The 20,606-nt window shown below is 57.2% G+C and overlaps 1 protein-coding gene across 2 annotated transcripts in view; it reads left to right on the plus strand.

Moving 5' to 3' along the window:
- Positions 1-1,318: 1,318 nt before the first annotated feature.
- FRMD5 (FERM domain containing 5) overlaps positions 1,319-20,606 on the plus strand; it is a 65,574-nt gene continuing 46,286 nt past the window's right edge. The window contains exon 1 of one of the 2 annotated variants that reach the window (XM_061376572.1): positions 1,319-1,569. In XM_061376572.1, coding sequence (XP_061232556.1) covers positions 1,468-1,569 — 102 coding nt within the window. In that variant the 5' untranslated portion in view covers positions 1,319-1,467. The remainder of the gene's footprint in view (positions 1,570-20,606) is intronic. The other variant, XM_061376570.1, reaches the window with a different exon arrangement.

A 20,606-nucleotide genomic window follows, 5' to 3' on the forward strand; every position in this document is an offset into this window, starting at 1 on the left:
CCATCACAGAGACAGTCCCTGGGTTGTGTGGTCCCAAAGAAAAGCACCAGGATCCCAGCCCCTCACGCCAGAGTGCGGGCTCCCCATAGCGAGGATGGTGTGCCAGGGGTATGGGAGTCCAGAAAAGTGGAGCTGGGAAGCGGTTTGCTGGTGCAGGAGGTGATGCTGCCCCCTGAGATGGGGGCACTGGTGGGAAGGGAGCCTGCGCTGCCCAGGGAAAGGCGAGGAATGTGGCTTTGTAAACAGCCTTTCTGGCTGGGAAGCAGGGAATGAGCAAGATTGGAGCAGATACAATACAGGGACGAGTCAGCTGCAGAGTTGGAGCCTAAGGCTGGGGCTCATGAAGGGAGGAAGGGGCTGCCAGAAGGGCTGAACGTGAGTCTCCAGGCAAAGCCAAGAGGGCACAGCAGGGCCAGGGCCCATGGTGCCACTGGTTAGACATGAGGCAGCATAAGGTGGACCTCTCTGTGTGTCTGACCGGGCATTTGTCAGCATGTGTGGAGCAGGGTGGTGGTGGGAGCACTGCTGAATCCCTCAGTGGGGCAGGGATGGCCACAGATGGGAGTGAGGCACCCATGGCCACAGCCAGAGGCAGAGCTCTGCAGTCCTGCTGGCTGTGCTCCCATCCATCCCTGGTCACTGCTGGCACCACCACCAGGTGTTTCACATCTCCAGAGCAGCACCGGCTGCATCCCAGCAATGGGCTCACTTTTAGAGTCCATTTTCTCCAATAACCAGGGATTTAAAAGTTTCCTTCTTAGCGAATGAGCACTAAGAAAGAAGCTCGTGCCCTGGGGACCAGCCTGGGGCTTGGGCTGGGGCCAGGGCCAGGGCCGGTGGTAACTGACCCCTGTGTGGGAATTCGAACCTATTGACCCCATCTGTGCCGGGGGGGAGACCGAGGCACCGCCCCCCACCAGCCCCGCTGCCCCCCCGGCCCGGGTGCGGGGCAGCCCCTCTGCGGGCGCAGGGTGCGGGTGCGAGGGGGGGGTCTCCCGCAGCGGAGCCCCTCGGGGTGTCCCCGGGGAGCCCCGCTCCCCTCCCACCGGCGGGCGCAGCCCCTCGCAAGCAGCGCCCGCACCCTCCCTCCCCTCCGCGCCAGCGAAGCCCCCTCCCTCCCGCTCGGGGCTGCCCGCGGAGGCGGCGGGGCCGCGCCGCCCGTGCCGCATTGGTTTGCGGCGGAGCCCGTCACGGCCGCGGCGCCGAGATTGGCCCCCCCCGGGCCTGCCTCCTCCCGCCCGCCGAGCGCCGCGGCCCGGGCACGGGCACTGCGCTCCGCTCCGCGCTGCTCCGCGCCGCTCGGCCCGCAGCGGGGGCAGGGCAGGGCCGGACCGAGGCGGGCGCGGGGTGAGGGGGGGGCGGGCCCCGCCGCTCCGCACAGCTCCGCACAGCTCCGCACCGCACGGCGCCGGCAGCGGGGATGTGAGCGGAGGCTCCGCGGCAGCGCCCGCCGCCCGGCTCGGGAAGATGCTGAGCAGGTGGATGAGTGGCAGCAGCAGGAACCTGGACCGCGAGTACAACTGCACCGTGCGGCTGCTGGACGACAGCGAGTACACCTGCACCATCCAGGTCAGCGGCGGCGCGGGGAGGGATGGCTCCGCACCGGGGGGCCCCGGCGGACAAAGGGAGCGGAGCGGCGGGGGGGGCCCGGTCCAGCACCGCCGCCGCGAACAAAGGACTGCCCCCGCTCCCTCAGCCCCCCGGGGACCGGAGCGTGGTTGCGGGAGGGGAGCTCCGGGGCTGAGCCCCCCCAGAGCGGCGGAGTGCGGGGATGGCGCGGGGAGCCGCCCGCCGTCCCCGGAGAGCAGCGGAGCGGGGGCAGCCCCGGCGCGGTGCTCCCCCCACCTCAGCCGTCTGCATGGAGGGGAGGAGGAGGAGGACTTCGGTGCCAAGTAAAGTGCCGCCCGGCAGGGATGCACCGGGGGTGCCCTGAGCTGGGGTGGGCGCTCCCCGGCCCCCGCCGCCCTCGGTAGCGCCTGGTTGTGCTCTAAGGAGCGGTTGGGTTCCGTAACGGTGCAGAGCGGCGGGAACGGGGCGCATCGACCGGGATCGGGAGCAGGACCGGGACCCGGGGCCGCCTCCCGCCCGGTCGCTGCCGTTTGCTGCCGGGGGCCGTGGCTCGGCGCGCAGGGACCGTGGGATGTGGGATTCCCATAACCCGGCAAAGCGCGCTCCCCACCTCCGCGGCAGTGACGGGGCCTCGGTGGCGGAGAGGAGCGCCCGGGCTCCGGCCGGTCCCGACCCCGGCGCTGCATCCCCTGCGGGTATCGCCGCCGGTACCGGCTGCCTTCAGCCCGGCCCGTGGCAGCGGAGGGTCCAGGGCAGAGTTTCGGGTGAAGGCGGCTCGCGTGGCACCGGCAGCAGCAGGTCCCGTCCCGTGTCCCCCCCTGCCCCGCGGCCCCCGTTGCATCCTGTCCCGCAGCCGCGGAGCGGTCGCACCGGTGCGGTGACACGCTCCAAGCGCCTGTGCCTGGGAACCGTGACCGGGTGGTGCCGGGGCGGGGGGTGGAAGGGACGGGATGGGACCGGCTTTTTTGCTTAAACAGCCCCAAATGGATAAATGCGATGATCTGGGCAAGTGACGGCAGAGGGATGGCCAAAGCCGCAAGTCCCCCTTCACCTCCCCTTGGGCTGTGAAGTGTGACCCGGTAGGAACCTGTAACGGCGACCGGCCTTATTCTGCGTGAGGAAAACTGATTAACCTCTCAGCGGCTGCTTTTGGTACAAATGAAACAGAAACCCGTAATTTGGAAGGGAAAGTGGAGGCAATGCAGTTAAGAAAAATCTGGATTTTCTGTCCTTAAGGTAATTTTCCAAGGAGCTGTCGTCATCTTGGGTGCCTTTCTTTGTCTTTAAGAGAAAATACTACTTGAGCACGTATTTCAGTGCCTTATTTTGTGTTGAGCACAGTAAACAGTGAATCCTGGTGTAGAGCACGCATGGCCCAAGGTGCAATGGAGCACCCTCACAAGCAAGGTTACCTCACTTACATATTTGTTTTCCATTCCTGCCCTATGAGCCAAGTATTTATAGTCTGTGCAGAATTGAAGTGTACCGAGGAGGAATGGATGATGTGGTGGCAAGTGAGAAAAGCCGTCACGGCGCAGGCTGCGAGCGGTGAATGAGTTTTGAAGGTCATTCCCTCCCGAGCGCGGATATTCCACGTCTTGCTGGGATCTGTCGTGTTTCCCCCGCCTAATTTATGTCCTCCTATTTTTACTTGCATATGGGGAAGCTGTCTGGGCGCCCAGCGTGGGCCATGGGCTCAGCACCCTCCATCGCGGCGCACCCCGGAGCCAAGCTGCTCGCTGGGGTTTGTAATGTGTAATTTGGCTGCTGCACCCATGGGCTTGTCCCGCTCGCCCCAGCAGTGCATGGGGACATGGACGGGCTTCACACCCCCTGACGTGTGCCCGGTCTGATGGGGTCATCTGGCTTCTCCATTGGTGGGGAAGAGAAAGGAGCTCTTGAGGCAGAGCTGGTTTGGAGAGGTTTTATTTGTTTCACATAATGGCTCTGGTTAAACCTGCCAACAGAGTTAACCTCTGGCTGTGCCGGATAAAGGTGTGTGAGTAGGGGCTCCGTGCTGCTGGGTAACACCTGAATATTCCCTTTCTAACTAAAGCCTTTTTAACTGATTACCCCAAGTTTACTTTGGTGATATTCCCATGTTCCTTGTCTGGATGAATCCCTCTCTTTTGCCCTCATTTTCACTCCCCAACAGCCCATCAAGCAGGTAGAGGAGCATGGGGAGCTTGTCTATGGATCGGGGATGCTGGTGGGGAGGCAAAGCTGCTGCAGGCAGTGGAATAGCCGGCACTGGGGTTGGAACCTCAATGCATGGGGTTTTTTGCTGGTTTAGGGAAGACATCGTCCCAGCATCTGCCCCTGCTGGGTTCCGAGGGATGGTCCGGGTGAACAGGGCTGCAGGTCTCAGCTGCTTGCTGGGACTCAGGGGCAACTGCTTGAACACAAAGCTGCTGGGCTTGCTTGACTCAGAAAAGCTGATATGTTACCAATGTGACATGCCACAGAGGCACTTCTTAACACAGTGCAGGTGGTAGTTTGGTGCTGGGGACCCTGTTTCCATAGGTGCCACCTCTGTGGGCAGCAGCTTGGCTGGAAAAAGCGCCTTACCAAAGGGGTTTTGTTCCATCTCCAGGGCGAGGGGCTGGTCTGGCAGTGTATTACCTTTGTGTTTACCTCCATGCTCTCCGTGTTGCCAAACACAAGCCGGCTTTAAGAAGTGCCGATGCTCTGTGCCGATGCTCTGTGCCGATGCTCTGTGCCGATGCTCTGGGCCGATGCTCTGGGCCGATGCTCTGGGCCGATGCTCTGGGCTGATGCTCTGCGCTGATGCTCTGCGCTGGTGCTCTGTGCTGATGCCCTGTGCTGGTGCTCTTTGCTGATGCTCTGGGCTGATGCTCTGGGCTGGTGCTCTGGGCTGATGCTCTGGGCTGATGCTCTGTGCTGGTGCTCTGGGCTGATGCTCTGGGCTGGTGCTCTGGGCTGGTGCTCTGGGCTGATGCTCTGGGCTGATGCTCTGGGCTGAGGCTCTGGGCTGGTGCTCTGGGCTGATGCTCTGGGCTGATGCTCTGGGCTGATGCTCTGGGCTGGTGCTCTGGGCTGATGCTCTGGGCTGATGCTCTGGGCTGATGCTCTGGGCTGGTGCTCTGGGCTGATGCTCTGGGCTGATGCTCTGGGCTGAGGCTCTGGGCTGGTGCTCTGGGCTGGTGCTCTGGGCTGGTGCTCTGGGCTGGTGCTCTGGGCTGGTGCTCTGGGCTGAGGCTCTGCTGTGGCTTCGCTCTGAGCTGCTTGTCTGAGGAAATGTTTGAAATTCTTCGCTGTGGTGTCAGTGGTGGTGGAAGAGCCTTGAAATAACAAAGGATTTGCCCTCGCTGGGTGCAGCAAGCGTTTTCCTGAAGGGACAGCTCTGTTTCAAACCCCAGTAGTACCCCCAGCAAGCGTTTTCATGAAGGGACAGCTCTGTTTCAAACCCCAGTAGTACCCCCAGCAAGCGTTTCCTGAAGGGACAGCTCTGTTTCAAACCCCAGTAGTACCCCCAGCAAGCGTTTCCTGAAGGGACAGCTCTGTTTCAAACCCCAGTAGTACCCCCAGCAAGCGTTTCCTGAAGGGACAGCTCTGTTTCAAACCCCAGTAGTACCCCCAGCAAGCGTTTTCCTGAAGGGACAGCTCTGTTTCAAACCCCAGTAGCACCACGTGGATGTGGATACATGAGGAAAACACAGGAATGCGGCTTCTTGGGTTCAGAGTGTAAGAACTTTCTTGCATAATATGGTAAATAAATGAAAACAAGCTCCTGACTGCGCTCTTGGGCAGAGCCCACATTCCCACATGAAGCAGAAAGTTCATTAGGAGACCTGACAGGACCATTAATAACAGGCCGTCAAGACAAAGGGGAGCCGTGGGTCTTGCAGCGCTGGGTACTGTGAAGGTTATTTGTTCATTATGTTTTCATCTTCCAAGAGTTTCCAACCCCTTTTCCCAGGAATCACGTTATCAGACCACTGCTCATGCCATGGGCCTCCTATCTGAAGGCCTGAGCCCTGGTGATGGGTTCTGTGCTGGAGGTTCCTCCCTGTTGCTGAGAGCACTGAATCCATGAGGCTTTGTGCTGGGAAGTTTCCCTGCTCCCAAAGCCTCCCTTCTGCAGCCTGAACCCGGGTGTGGGGCAGGGGCTGATGCCAAGCCTGTGATCAGAAGCCTGGGGGAAGGTGGATTTTGGGTCTGAGGCCACAGGTCCATGCAGCAGGTGGGGCTCTTGGAGCATCGCCTCATCTCGTGGTCCAGCGCTCGTGGGGCTCCAGCAAAGCCACTGCAGCCCCGTCAGTGTGATGTGGTAGTGAGGAGTCCATCAGCAGACTCTCTGCAGCAGCCTGCAGGCCGAGGGGCAGTGAGCACCAGACACATTTCCTCGCCTGCTTCCCTGTGCATTATTCAGATGGTTTTGTTTATGTGTATTTGCAGCAGGCACCTATTGCTCTTCTTACCTCTCTGTGGAGCTGTGCGCTCTCAGGGCAGCATCCTCCCATCCCTGCTCCAGCATTTACCTGTGCACAGTTGGAAACACAAGCTGCCTGAAAGGCCCAGGAAGACAAGGTAACAAAGCTGAGAGCTCCTTGGGTTTCACCTCCTTTTCCCCTTTAAATTCAATTCGAAGTATATAATTTTAAATACAGAGGATACAGAAGGCAGCTGAGGAAAGCATCCACTAAATGTCCACTGAAAAACTAGTGGCATATTTACTCTCATTTTCATGGGAGGTGGAAACAGAAGTTGTTATGGAGACCCACACAAAAGGATTCTAGTGCTGCTATTTCAGCTGAAATGTCTGTTTTCTGTTAACCTTTCTTACGTGCTTGACAACGTTACCTGCTGTGAAGCTGCCAGCTATCCCCCTGTCAAGAGCCAGCTTCCTGAAGGAAATACTTTGCTTATTGCTTTTCCATCTTATAAGATGTTGAAGACAAACAGAGGTACACACAGACAGAGTGCCGCTGGAGGAAGGTGTGTGCAGCAGCATCCTGAAAGGAGAACCTTGCTGCTTCTGCCATGTAAACCTTAGGTAACGCACAGGAGGAGGAGGTTTTTTAAGGTCCCTGGGGAATACTGGGAGTGCCCTGAGCAGCTCACTTACTGTGCATTCTGATGGAGCTGGGGTGATGGTGGGTACAGTTGTGATGACCGCAGCCACGTTCCAGCAAAGCTGAGACTCTTACAATGGTTTGGTTTGCCCTGTGCAAGCCCAGAGGCACCAAAAGCGCCCATGGTCCCTCTGTGGGTGCATCTGGCAGATCTGTTTTCAGGGCAGGGCAGGGCAGGAGATGGTTTTTCTCCTCCATCACCCCCACGGGGTGTTTTCATTCAGGGCTCTGTGTGCGCATGGGATTCCAGCCCACAGCCCAGCCCCTGCCAGCCTGAGCATCTCATGGTTTTAAGCCTCACTCTCAAATTCTGCATGGCCCCAACCACCACCACCACCACTCGCCTCCTATTCCAAGGAGCCAGTCTGTCATTCTGTGTGCTGTGGACATGGACAGCTGAAGGTAGCTGTTAAATATCCGTTACAGTGGTTTCAGTGCTAGACAGGAGGGTAAGCGCTGCCTTCTGCGTTCAGGGCACATGGAAAGGAGAGGAGCGGTGCTGAGGTCTGGAGCGGCTGCACCCCAGCCCCAGCTCGCTGGCACTGGTAGGTGTGTGACAGTCACGTGTGAGCCTTCCTCCCATTGCTCCATGGCACAGATTTCACTGGTCTGATTTTCCCCGGGTGAGACGTGCTGGGATATGGCTGTTTCTGAAGGAGCCTGCGGGATGGGGGATGCTGGGGCAGTTTTCCTGCACATGGGGCAGACATTGTCCTGTCTGTTGTGTAATCCTGGCCGACACTGAAGTCAAGAGCTGCAAAACTGCCTGCTTGTTTGGCCTGGCGAGGGCCAGTGCAGAGGGAACGGTGTGAGCTGGGCTTCAGGTGCAGGACAGCTTGATTTTCTAGGGAAAACCAGGATTTCTGTAACTGATGGAGATGGATCTGGCGCGGTCCTGGGGAGCACTTGGTGCTTTGTCCTTCCTGTATCATCGTTTTAAAGATACAGACCGTACCACGCCCTTAACTGCACTTTGGCAATGACCATGCATGTGGATTGCCCTCGCTGGTAAGCACTGTTCCCGTGTGCAGGGGTGCGCTGGCAGCTGACATCCCCTGAGGAATGCAGTTTGCTCTGCGCACACACAAAATGCAAGATGCCATCGGGCATCCTCTGCCTTGTCATGTGTAGGGTGAAACGCAGTAAAGTCTTGTTTTGCTCGATGCAGTCAGCAGCTGTCTCTCCAGATACATGTCAGAGAGTCACAGGATGGATTGGGTTGGAAGGGACCTTAAAGATCATCTAGGTCCAAGAGTGAGATGGTGCCAGCTTTACAGAGCCCCCTTGTAGAGCAGAGCTCTGTTTTAAGGCACGGGATCTTTCAGCTGCACTGAGGATCAACTTTGTGCTTCCATTAGTGGATGCTCCCAGTTCTCCTCATGGAAACGGGGCGGGGGGGGGGGGGGGTTGTTCTCCTGAATTGCTCAGTCTTTGGTCCTGCCCAGGAAAGCTGATGTAAGTGGAAATTGCTCCTCTGCAGGCAAGGAACAGACAGAAAACCCTGCCTGGGTTTGGAGGGTGCACTCCCATTGTGCAGAGGCACAGCTTAGGAAACCCACCCCGAAGAGGCCCGAGCGCGGCAGAGCCCAGGGCCATGCTCTGGCTGTGCCACCAGGGTTTGAACATCCTAACGGTAACCTATTTTCTTTAGATGCTTCAAGCCGGAGCCTCCCCCTGCTCCCGGCTGGGCTGCGGTCCCGCCGGAGCTGAGCACAAGCCAAGACCCATTTTCTTTCCCTGGGAGAGGCAGCTCTCTGCATCCAGCATCTCATTGGGAATTCAAGGTTTGCACAGATCTCAGCCTCCCTTAGCTGGCGGTGAAGAAGGAAGCACCGGACTCCGGAGCATGGGGGAGAGCCGGTGCTGCTCGGGAGCTGCGGGAAGGCAGGCAGGTCAGCGCTCGCCAGGCACCGCACATCCAGGAGGCATCTGAATAGGTGATAATGAACAAAGGCTCTGTGGCGTTGGGAGACCTCAGTTCCTTAATGCTGCGTGTCAAAACGTGATCGATGCTGCAGCTGGAAATAGACTATTTGGGCTGCATAATGTCTGTAACCAACAGCTTTAATTATAGTGGCATATCTGTCATATCGGTGAGGCTTTTCTATTTCTCAGAGGATTTATAGCAGGGCTGTTTCAGATCACATTGGCTTTTAGCTTGGCACATAAGCTGGGATCCCAAAGGAAATATCCATCTCCTTGCCTATATGGAATTTTTCTTTAATAAAAAAAAAGGCAAAAATTGATATAGCCATTCTGGGGCTGGAGAGAGATTTCAGGAGCATAGATTAGGGAGTTTATAAAGGTTGTGACTATACATTATCTATACACTTAGCTCATCGGATGGATGGTATATTGGGACTGGGGGAAAAAGCTGGAATCCAATACAGTTACATTTGAAAACTAGACAATAAACATGCTGAGCAGGTACTTCCCGTGATCGATTTAACTCTCATTAGGGGTGCACTATATAGCCTGCTGACGAATATTCCTGGCTTGCAAACAACAATGGCTTTCCAAAGGAAATGTAAAGAGAACAGAATGTCTTTGGGATCTGAAGGCCTGGAGCTCCTGCAGCCACTGGAAGTGGAGAAGGGAACGTGGTAGAAAACACAACAGCAGAGGGCTGGGGTGGGAGATGCTGGGGAGAGGATCAAGGCAGTGGGGGTGCGATGGATACTGGAGTGTTCCCCACTGTGCCAGGCCCTCCTATTCCACCCATACAGGGATCCTGCGGGACCGCTTTTGGAGCCCATCCTCAGCGCCTGCCCTTGTGCTGGTACCATTGGACCTCCCTCCAAAGGCAGCTCTCTAGGACCAAGCTTCTGCCCAAATCCCAGCCTGGTTTGGGTTGGAAGGGCCCTTAAAGCCCATCCAGCTCCAACCCCTGCCACAGGCAGGGACCCCTTCCACTGGAGCGGCTTGCTCCAAGCCCCTGTGTCCAACCTGGCCTTGTTGCTGGGCTGTCCTTCAGTATGAAGGTTCTTGTCCTGATCCAAAAGAGACTTTTCTGTCTTCTGGTCCAGATCCTTGTCACTGCTGTCCTGCTTTTCTTTTACCTGAGTGGGAGCTTGCTTGTTGTTAGCAGTGCTTTGGTGCTGGTTGGGTACAGGGTCCCCCAGCTTCACATCTGGGCTTTGTTCTAGGCATAAGTAAGTGCAAATGCATAATTAATCCTGAGTGATTATGATGCCTTAAATAACCATGACAGTGATTTCCCTCTGCCCTGAGGGGATGCTTCCCACTGTCAGCCCCCCCTAGCCCCCCAGTGAAATAAACCCACAGCTAACAGGGCTTGGGGGACACAAATCAGGCTGAGGCTTTCCTTAGTAACCCCCAGTCCTGGAGACTTCTCCCATTTCTGTAGGACTCTTTAGTTAAAGTGGCATTTTGTGTCGAGGATGCCATTGAGTGGAGCAGGGAATGAGGACCGAGGCATTTTGAGCTGGTTTGGTTGCGGATGCTGTGTCCTCAGCCAGCTCTGCTGGGCCTTTCCAGAGGTGTTGTTCAGACATGGTTAACCTCTGTGCCCATGAGCTGATGCTGATGAGCCCTGTCACATCCTGTCAGTGTCCTGGTGCTGCCGGGGGGAAGCCCTGGAAGCTGTGGGTTCAGCAGGGTCCTGCAGACCCGGGGTAACAGCTCGTCCTTGCGCCGTGCAGGTTCCTCTGAGGACACGCTGGGGAGAGACGGGATGCAGGGAGTGCATGGAGAGGGACATGGCCTTGGCTTGGCAGGCTGCTTGCATTCATGGATTCGCCAGGGCCGGTGCCGTGAGCAGAGGATGATTGCACTGTATAGGGTTGGTGTTGCTCTGCACACAGAGGCGCAGCAGAGCAGCCTGCAGCAGAGCTCTGCTTGTCCCAGCACAGGGACCCACTGTGTCCCCAACCCCTCAGCTCCCACCGTGCCCACCCACAGCCCCATGGCCCTCACAACTGCGCTGTTCCTGAGGAGGAGGGGATGCATTCGTGGGTGCAAGGAAGGACAAACCCCAGCAGCAGGGAGCAGGTCCCCGCGAGGGATAACTGCGAGGGGCAGCACGGGGAGGAGCAGGACACGGCTGCAGCCTGGGGCAGGCTCCTCAGATCGGCTCCTGCATCGCTGGGTGAAGAGGGTTGTGCCAGGGGAGTGCATTAATAACACAGAGCGGGAGCAATTGAGCCTTGTGCACTCGAGAAAGGCGTTTCCAGCTCCCTCTGGCTTTGTGCTGCCCCCCAGAAGGGAGCAGGGGAAGATGTGTTCTCTGAGCCTCATCTCTGGGCTGGTGTTTCCTCATGAGCCCCGGGTGTGCGAAGGCACCGTGCCCCGAGCAGGCACCGCACTGGGGGCTCCTGCATCCCAGCAGAGCCCAGTGCCTGGCACAGGTGACTGGGAGACCCCGTGATGGGAGCTGGGATCCTCGGCTGGTTCTCTGTTAATGGAGCTCTGCTTGGCTTAAGTTCCGAGTCAAAGCTCAGGTTCCCCAGGGTGGGTGTGAATGTTGAGCCCCAGGTCTATAGAATGGACTGCTGCTCCCAGGGCTCAGCTGCAGCAGCCAAAAAGCTTCCTCAGGTATGAGGGTGCTGGTGTTTTCCTTGCTGAGCCAGCACCAGTGCTGGATCTTAACTGAAATTATGGGCTGTTCTGTTAACCAGTCCTCTTACCACGGGATTTCCCATTCCCTCCACATGTCTGCTCCACCCCTGCGGAGAATTGCCATCTTCAGCTGGTAGTGGCTTGGTGGTCATGGTGAGAGAAATGCTTGGATGAGGAGGTGAGATGAGCTGGGCTGCAGTTTTACACCCTGTGCAGTTTCCAGGAGATGGGATAAGGGTAAGAAGCAGCCCAGAATGGCTCAGTGTTGGCTTCTGCATGGCCTTGGGAAGCCATAAATCATCCTGGAGGCAGTGACTGCACGGTGACCCCATGGACACCGCCTAATTGCCTGGGTTTGCTTTGATCCATGGATCTCACCACAGGGAGGAGAAAAGCCGATGCCTTGGTGCAGCTGGTGGGGTTGGGATTGCCATGGGAACAGAGGATCAGGGATGCTGGTGAGCGGGGGACCAGCATCGCCTGGGAGATGTCCTCATCCCCACTGCCCTGCCCTGCTTCAGGGGCACTGTGCTGGAGCTTCACGTCCAGCCCTGGGATGTGACAGCACGGAGCTGAAACCCATCCAGATCTAGCCTTGTCCCAGCTGCTGGGCTATGGGGACTTCTCCAAGGAAGGAAGGAGCAGGAGAGGGTGAGCACTGGTGGCAGGCTGGCTTTTCGGTACCTTTGGGAAACCAAACTCCTCTGATAAACTGCAGGAGCCAGAAGAGACTGTTGGGAATGCACTTGATTCTTCTGTAAGTACCACAGTTATCCTGGCCTCTAATCAGGGTGTCAGACACGGTGAGAGAACCAGGGTAAAAATATGATGCTTTTGCCTGGATGGCATCCACTGCCGAGGGAAGGGCTGAGAGGGCCAGTGGAGCTCGGTGCAAGGTTAGCAACAGATTCACTCAAGCCCTTAAAACATTTATGGTGTTGTAATCCACACACATCTTAAGCATATCTGACATCATCCCACACTGCTCTTGTATCTGTCATTACTTATGGAGAGGCTCCAGAGAGCATCACTGTACGGCTGGTAGGAGGTAGCTGCAGGTAGCCAAGCATTGCGTGCGGGGTTTTATAGCTGGGATTTAGGAAGGACTCATAAAGTCTGTTCCTAGAGAGCTCTTGATAGCGAGGAGGGGCCTTGTGCAGCACTTGTGAAGGTGCCTGAGTGCCCGTGTGGTTTATGGGGCTGGGATGCAGATTTAATGGCTTGAACCTGCCCGAGGGGAGACTGAGCTGAGCTCTTAGGCAGAAGCTCTTCCCTGTGAGGGTGCTGAGGCGCTGGCACAGGGTGCCCAGAGAAGCTGTGGCTGCCCCATCCCTGGCAGTGCTCAAGGCCAGGTTGGACACAGGGGCTTGGAGCAAGCTGCTCCAGTGGAAGGGGTCCCTGCCCGTGGCAGGGGTTGGGGCTGGATGGGCTCTAAGCCCTTTGAGCACAAACCAGGCTGCAGCTCTATGACAGGCGCTGGTGCAGGGGCTGAGGCATCGCAGCAGCCGTGCAGGGGGAGCTGTGCAGCGCTCGGCACAGCCAGGAGGGTTTGAGCTCCTCTGGAACCTCCCAACCCAGCCCTATGGGATGTGTTGTCTGCTCTGCTGGGTGAGCCCATCTGCGGGGCAGCACTGCCCCCCCGTCCTCCCTCCCTCCTTGCTCCATCCTCTCTCCATCCTCACTCTCTCCATCACTCTTTCCCTCCTCCCTTGCTGGTTTTTGGCTGTGTCCTGCCGTCTCCTGCCCCTGTGGTGGGAACCTGTGCTGAGGGTCAGGGCATGCAGCACTGGTTTGGTGGGATAGGCTGGGATCCTGCAGGCATTAGACTGTGGGTTCCTGGCACATGGATGGGGATGGCACCAGCGCCTGCATGTGGTACTTGAGGCCCCTCTAGGTGCTGGCTCCTTGGAAATGGAGATTATTATGCAGGAGACTTGAAAAGTCATGGTCAGTGGCAGCGTCAGTGCCTCCTCCTCTCCACCCTGGCACAGGGGCACCTTTTGTCATTTAAAAACTGTGTGTCTGTTTTTGTCTAATTTAAAGGATAGCCCAGAGAAATCCCCCCCCTCAGGTGCCATTGGGCATACTCCAGCATCTTCCCATTTCCTCTGCGCTGCATCTCCCCCATTGCTCTCCTCCTTTCTCCCCCTTCCATTGAGCACGAGTTGCCATGGCCCCTTGAGACACGGCCTGGCTGCTTGGCTCCATGCATGCAGGGGTGTTTCCCATGCACTGCGGGACAGATGCACAAACCCACTGGGGATCTGGGAGCTGGAGTGGGGAAAGCAGAAGCCCGTTTCTCACCGTGTCCTGTGGCTCGTTGGCTTCGCCACGCATTTCACCTCCCGTTTCACCTCCCACCCCGACCCAGCAATGTTTCTGCCTGCCTGCAGTTGTCTGTGGTGACCACGGGCTGCCTTGTGCAGAGGGGCTGAGGAGAGCAGTGAGAGGGTTTTGTGCTCCTCATGGTCTCCATGGCAATGAGACGCTTTTGGCTTTGGGAAGACTGTTCCCATGGCCCTGGGCAGCCTCATCTGCCCCATTCGGGTCTGTGGTGGGTGGTGCGGTGGCCACCAGGGCTGTCACCCAGTTCAGCTGGTGGCTGCCAGGAAGGCAGGACTGGTCCATTTCCCTGCCTGGGTCCCACGGATTCCCATGAGCTTTGTTTGCCTTTACCCCTGCAGGACACAGGGCTGCTCTGATGGGAGAAGTGACTCCAGGGCACTGCCACTGCAGGCAGGGGACACGTGGCTGCAACCAGCCCTGACCAGGAGCAGTGACATCCAACCAGGGTGGCCCTGGGGCCTTGAAGACAGGGCAGAAGAGCCAGAGGCTGAGCAGGAGCTGGGGTGGGATGCAGAGGATGGTCAGGAGCTGGGATGGGATGCAGGGAGGACAGTTGGCAGCCATGGACCCTGCCCAGGTCCGCTGCCATCTCCTTTCCCTCCAAAGGGACAGGAACCTCTTTGTAGCCCAAAAAAGGGCAGTCTTAACAAGCCGGTTGCCTTCCTGCTCCAGGGATAATTCTTGTCAATCTGCCACTTCTTACTCTGATGTGTTAAAAATAGCGCATTATTTCCAGGCAGTAATTGCACATCCTGTAGTCGTAATGAGCTCTTAAGGTAATTACCTTTTGGTGGGAAAGAGCTGAAGATAGGGTGTGTTTGGCTGATAAAAGAGAGGTTGCTCAAGAAGCAACTGGTTCTGTGCTCACGTTGGAGGGCAGCTGTCTCAGGGCTGGGGAGATAAGACATGGCACATCAGCCCTTCCCTAATGCTGGAATAGGCGGTAGCATCCTCGCAGTGCTTGTTATGGAGGGTACATGGGGGGTGAGTGGGAGGGGTGGGGAGGTGGCAGGAATCAGCCCTCCACATGGACACCTGCAGCTTCCCATCTATAAGATAATGTTTAATGTATTTAATCTCTTCAGAGGCAAATTTAAAAGTGCTTTTCCACAGTTAGGGGTGATCTTAAAGGAATTAGGGTATGGATTGAGAGAGTATAACATGCCAGCCGCTACCAAGCATTGCCCTACAAAGGGTTACCCTGGAAGCCCCCACTTCCCCCTGCATCCTGCGAAGCCTCTCCCCCATCAGGATGGACCCACCTTCCCTGCTGAGGGTTTCTTATCCCCCAGTCAATAAATAATCTCTGCTTTGCCTCCCAGCCCTGTAAATCAATTACCATGTTGTAGAGGATCTAGTGCTTGCAGGAGATAGGTAAATGACACCTACCGCTGGTACATCTTTGTCACTCGTTTGATAAGGTATTAAGAATACAAACCCTTTGGAGGGGGTTTGTCTGGATCAGTTTCCCTTCTGCGAGGCAGAGGTGCTGATCGTACAGAGCAGCACCTTTCCCAAGCCTGTGTAATCCTGTGGCTTTTCTGTATCGACATCCCCAGTGTATTCCCACAATTACAGCCAGATTTATGGAGCTGCAGCTTCCTCCCTGCCTGGAGATGCTGGGCACGAGCTGAACCTCTCCAGATTCAGGTCTCTGCAGCTGCCCCAGGAATGCGAGCACCCTGCTACAGGGGAAGAGCTTGTAAAGCCATAACTCCTGCTTTATGGAGACAGCGTTTCCTCTTCTCTCTGCTTCTTCCAAGCATGGCTATAGCCAGTGAAGTGCTCGTATAAACCACCCCTCTCCTGCCAGCTGCGGGTTAGAGCTTTCTATCAGACATCAGAGAATCGGCATGGGATGGGATGGGATGGGATGGGATGGGATGGGATGGGATGGGATGGGATGGGATGGGATGGAGGACTTTGCCTCGCGTGCTGCTCGTGTTGCCAGCCCGTGCTGATGGCAGCAGTGGGGCTCTGAAGCCCTCTTGGGCTGTGTCTTGTTTTGCACAACCCTTTAAGATAAAGGCCGCTATCCTAAATGAGGTTTAACAGCCACGTCGCAGCCGCGGCGCGTTGGGAAGGAGCTGTCAGAGGGGATCGAGCGCTTCCCTTGACGTGCCTTTGCCGCTGTGTGCTCCGAGGACAAGCTCCGGCTGCTTATGCAATCCCTGTGGATGAGGGACAGAACCTGGCCCGGCCCGTGGAAGCGGCTCCCTGGGCAGCAGGGACAGTGATGGCTGCTGTCAGACAGACTGATGGCCACGGTGATGGGCAAAGCCACGGTGATGGGCAGCGTTTCCTGACATTCCCTGCGCAAGAGGATGGGATGTGGCTGGTGCCTTTGCCCAGCTCCATCCCAGATGCTCCCGGCCCCAGTGTGGGGCTGGTGGGACATGGGCACAAACCCACAGCAGGAGGACTTGGGGCTGTGCTGAGGCTGCTGCAGCTCTGGGGTCTGAACTGCCGTGGTTGTGAGAGAAGTGGCTGTGGGGCCTTTGTGTAATTAGAGCAATTCCTCTGCAGTATAAATACCATCACTTTAATAGAGCCAGGGTGATCTGTTGTTTGCAGATAACAGCTAGAGCATGGCACCGACATAAACAGAGCATGAAGTTAACAGTAATCGTCGTCCTTGCTGCTGGAAGGATGTGGCAGTGGTGTGTGCGTGTTCCAGAGCGCGGGGTTACAGGCCAAGGCATGAAATCCATCTATTAATCGGTTAATGCTGTGTTTCATCACCTTGGCTGGGGCAGGACATTCGCTGTAATTAATGCTAATGAACATGTCTGTTGGAGGATGCTGTGGGAAGCTCTTCCTGCTGTGCAGTTTTCTTCCTGTGTTATGGTTTAGGTTTAGAGCAGACCCCAGGAGCACACCCTGCCCATCCCTGTGCTGCACAGGGCACTGGGGCTGGTGTCAGTCCAGGGCTCCGGGTCCCCTGGGCCGGGGGAGCTGCTGGGGAATTGCCTCCTGCTTCCTTGGTGGGATCCTCTCTGCCACCAGCAGAGCCCTCCATCACCCTGCACGTCCTGGGGAGGGCAGGACCTGCTGCCTGCATTAGGGAATTGCAGCCAGGAGCTGCTCTGCAGGGGTTGTTTATTGCTTCTTCCCTTCCCACCTTATCTAAAGTGGTGTTCTGCTGGCTTGCTGACCCCAAGCCCTAGGCACTTTGCTCTAGTAACAGCTATGCTGAGCTCTGCTGGGAGCAGAGGTCCCGGGGGCTGTGGGTGCTGTGCCCTGGTACTGAGCTCCTCCAGTCCCATCATCTCTTGGCGATTACTGGCTAGGGGGGGTTGGAGAAGGTGGGAGGAGGGTTCCTGTTCATTACAAAGACATTTGCTCTTCCTCCACATCCTCTGATCTCTTCCCTCCGAAGCCCCACCACTCCCAGGCTGTGGGAGCAATACCTGCATCCCTGCTGGGCACGCTGTGGCTGCTCCCATTCCACCCTGCGCTAAGCTGGGAGCACTGGGAGGGACGGGTGACTGCATCTCCCCTTGGTGGGTGTTCCCTGTCCTCCACCACCATTTATTTGCTTTCACAGCCTCTGTGTGCACCCAGGGATGCTGCAAAGGATGGGTTTTGTCCATGGCTGGCTAAGCATCAGTGCCCTGGGCATGCTGAGTGTGCCTTGGCACCCTGCTGACACCCGGGGGTGTTCCTAAAGCTGGTTTAGATACGTGCATCCTTACAGAGGCTTTGAATTAAATCTCTGCCAGTCCAGAGCCTCTATTTCCTCTGCTAAACTACAGGAACCTCAGTGATAGATACGGAGCAGCGGCTCTCAGAGATAGGGAATGGTAGAAAATGTGTTTCTGTATCAGCCCTATACAAGACTTGCTGAGCACAAGGTGCTGCCCTGATTGCAGGGGGAGATAGGTGACAATTCTCACAAGGGCCAAAGCTCGCCTTCCCCTGCCACCCCCTGTGCTCCTCACACGCCACCAGCACTGACCCTGCAGCGCCTTCATTCCTTCCATAGCTCCGAGTGGCAGGGTTGTTCTCTCTCTGCTTACCCATCTATTTCTGCAGGGTAAGGACCACGGCTGATGCTGGGCAAAGCCCCTGCCCAGCCCTTTGGATGGTGGGGAAGGCTCTTTGTGCAGAGCCGTCTGTGTTGAGCCCAGGCAGGGTGCTCAGTCACCGGTGGTACCCGGGGCCCTGCTCGGGGTGGATGCGGGTCACAGCATTGGTCCCTGGCACCTCCAGAGCCAGCCCAGCACAAGCACCCGTCCCAAAGGGGAGCTGGGGGTGGATCCGTACCTTCCCGCTGGAGCTGAGGGGGTCTTTCTGCTCTTGGAGGTTATGAGGAGAGTCTGGGGAGATGGGGTTTGTAATAACACCCACCCAGGGATGGACACCAGGGAGGAGCTGGACCGAGGGCTGCTTCTCTGAGTGCTGCTGTGGGACTGGGATATCCCACGGGATGCAGGCCCATCCGCCAGCCCCTCTCTGAGGTCAGTGATGAGGAACCTTACCTTTATTCCTCTGTCCCATAGGTGTGTGCATGGAAACGCACAGTGATCTGACACCCTTCAGTGGTTCTTGTAGCGCAAATAGCACATCAGAGATGGAAAATGTAACCAGAATGTTTATTCTGGATCAAACTGGTGCAACTTGCACAGGTCTCCCCCTCCTGTATGAGCAGTCTGGAGGTGTATTGTTGTTCAGTTTCAGCGGGTTCCACAAAACACTCCTTTCCTTGAGCAGAGACACTCTAATCATATGTGAAACCTGCTCTGATGGGGATAAGTGGAACGGACAGGCAGAACCTTCTTTCCATTAAACTCGAGTTGCACAGTCTTGCACACACTCTGTGCTGGATGGGGGCTGTCTGCAGACATGATACCCCTGTTTTACATGCTCTTGGAATGCCTGGCTGCGCTTCGGAGACAGCACAGCTCCATTGCTTCCTGAGAATTAGGAGACTGAACTGCTGGGAGAAGCTTCCCTTGGTTTTCTTTCATAGTGGCCATTAAAAGGAAATGCATCCCTTTGTCCAGACGGGGTTTCTGTTCCAATCTGATCGCTCCGTTTTCAGTGCAGCTCATTTGAGCAGGTCTTTTAAGGGCATGTCTGAGGCTGTCAGGTCTGGGAGTTGACCCATCACAGTGCTGATACGCCTTGGATGTCCCTGTGGAACTGCAGCCAGGCTGTGCTGAGCTCTGTCTGACACAATCCCAGACTGGTTTGGGTTAGAAGGGGCCTTAAAGCTCCTCCAGCTCCAGCCCCTGCCACGGGCAGGGACCCCTTCCACTGGAGCAGCTTGCTCCAAGCCCCTGTGTCCAACCTGGCCTTGAGCACTGCCAGGGATGGGGCAGCCACAGCTTCTCTGGGCACCCTGTGCCAGCGCCTCAGCACCCTCACAGGGAAGAGCTTCTGCCTAAGAGCTCAGCTCAGTCTCCCCTTGGGCAGGTTCAAGCCATTCCCCTTGGCCTGTCTTTCATGTCCTTGGTAACCTGCACCCCACTGAAGGGCATGGGCCAGGCTGAGCATCAGGATGGAGATGGGGATCCCCTGGCCCAGGGGCTCTCACTGCTGCTGGCTCCTTTGAAGCATTTGCCTGGGGTCCAGGGCTGCTGCAGCTGCAGGGAGCGCTCGCTTCCTGGTTTGCTTCTGAGGGAATATAAGGAGCTGCGGTTCACAGCAAGCTCTGGAGCTCTCCATCACCAGCAGCAGCTCAAGTCATTAAGCCTGAAATAGTTTTAATTGGATCCAGAATCCACAAGAGAGGGGTTTGTGCTGTTGTGGAGCTGGACTGGTTTCTGCGCTATCGTGCCAACCTTCTGAGAGCGGGAGAGGAGAGAGTTACTTGGCCTGCATTCAGCACCAAGCTGGGTTTAAAGATGCAGAGGTAAATATTTTGCTTCCCTCGGGGTGGATAACCACGACTTGAGGAGCTCCAAGCTGTTGATGGAGGTTCTGCAAAGGAATTCTCTCGTTTACTGCAGGGGCATCCCCTTGACACCCTGTCAAAGGTGTGTGTCTGGGATGAGAGGTACCCGCACCTCTGCAGGGGTTTGTGTGGGTGCAGGATGGGTACATGATTAACCAGTCATTTTGTGTGTCCCATTTAAAACTGAGGCATTGCAGTGCTCAGGCTCGGACAGGCCTTGCAGTTCACGCATCTCTGCAGTGCGGGGACACCTTAGGATGAGTCCGGCATTCATCAGACAGATGCTTCAGTGCCGGAACTGCACAGACCGGTGGGGTACAAAGTCCAAACTAGAAAATCCATCTAAACGGAGTGGCCTGAGGCTGTTTGCAGCCCGGTGTGCTGCAGCTCCTGCTCCCGGTGTGCTGCAGCTCCTGCTCCCGGTGTGCTGCAGCTCCTGCTCCCGGTGTGCTGCGGCTCCTGCTCCCGGTGTGCTGCGGCTCCTGCTCCCGGTGTGCTGCGGCTCCTGCTCCCGGTGTGCTGCGGCTCCTGCTCCCGGTGTGCTGCGGCTCCTGCTCCCGGTGTGCTGCAGCTCCTGCTCCCGGTGTGCTGCAGCTCCTGCTCCCGGTGTGCTGCAGCTCCTGCTCCCGGTGTGCTGCGGCTCCTGCTCCCGGTGTGCTGCAGCTCCTGCTCCCGGTGTGCTGCGGCTCCTGCTCCCGGTGTGCTGCGGCTCCTGCTCCCGGTGTGCTGCGGCTCCTGCTCCCGGTGTGCTGCAGCTCCTGCTCCCGGTGTGCTGCAGCTCCTGCTCCCGGTGTGCTGCGGCTCCTGCTCCCGGTGTGCTGCGGAAGCAGAGCCTGGAATGTCCCCCTGATCCTGCAGCTCACGTGGGCTTCAGCTCGGGATTCGGTGGCTCCTTGGGTCTGATCCGCACAATCAGCTTCCAGTCAATGGCAGGACCATGGCTGCAAACAGTGGAGCGTGTCCATGGGCTGCCCTCATGGCCGGGGGCATCTTGTGCCGGTGGCTCCCGGGGCATTTGCACACAGCCACTGTGGTATGGATGGGGCCAGCTCTTGCCCCGCTGTCTGCATCCCTGCTGATAAGCAGCAAGGGGAATCCGAAGCTGGAATTACATGGAG

This window comes from Neopsephotus bourkii, unplaced genomic scaffold (assembly GCF_033783945.1).
Source record: "Neopsephotus bourkii isolate Nb327-2 ecotype Australia unplaced genomic scaffold, CSIRO-AGI_Nbou_v1 NB_1723, whole genome shotgun sequence".
Taxonomy (NCBI): Eukaryota; Metazoa; Chordata; class Aves; order Psittaciformes; family Psittacidae; genus Neopsephotus; species Neopsephotus bourkii.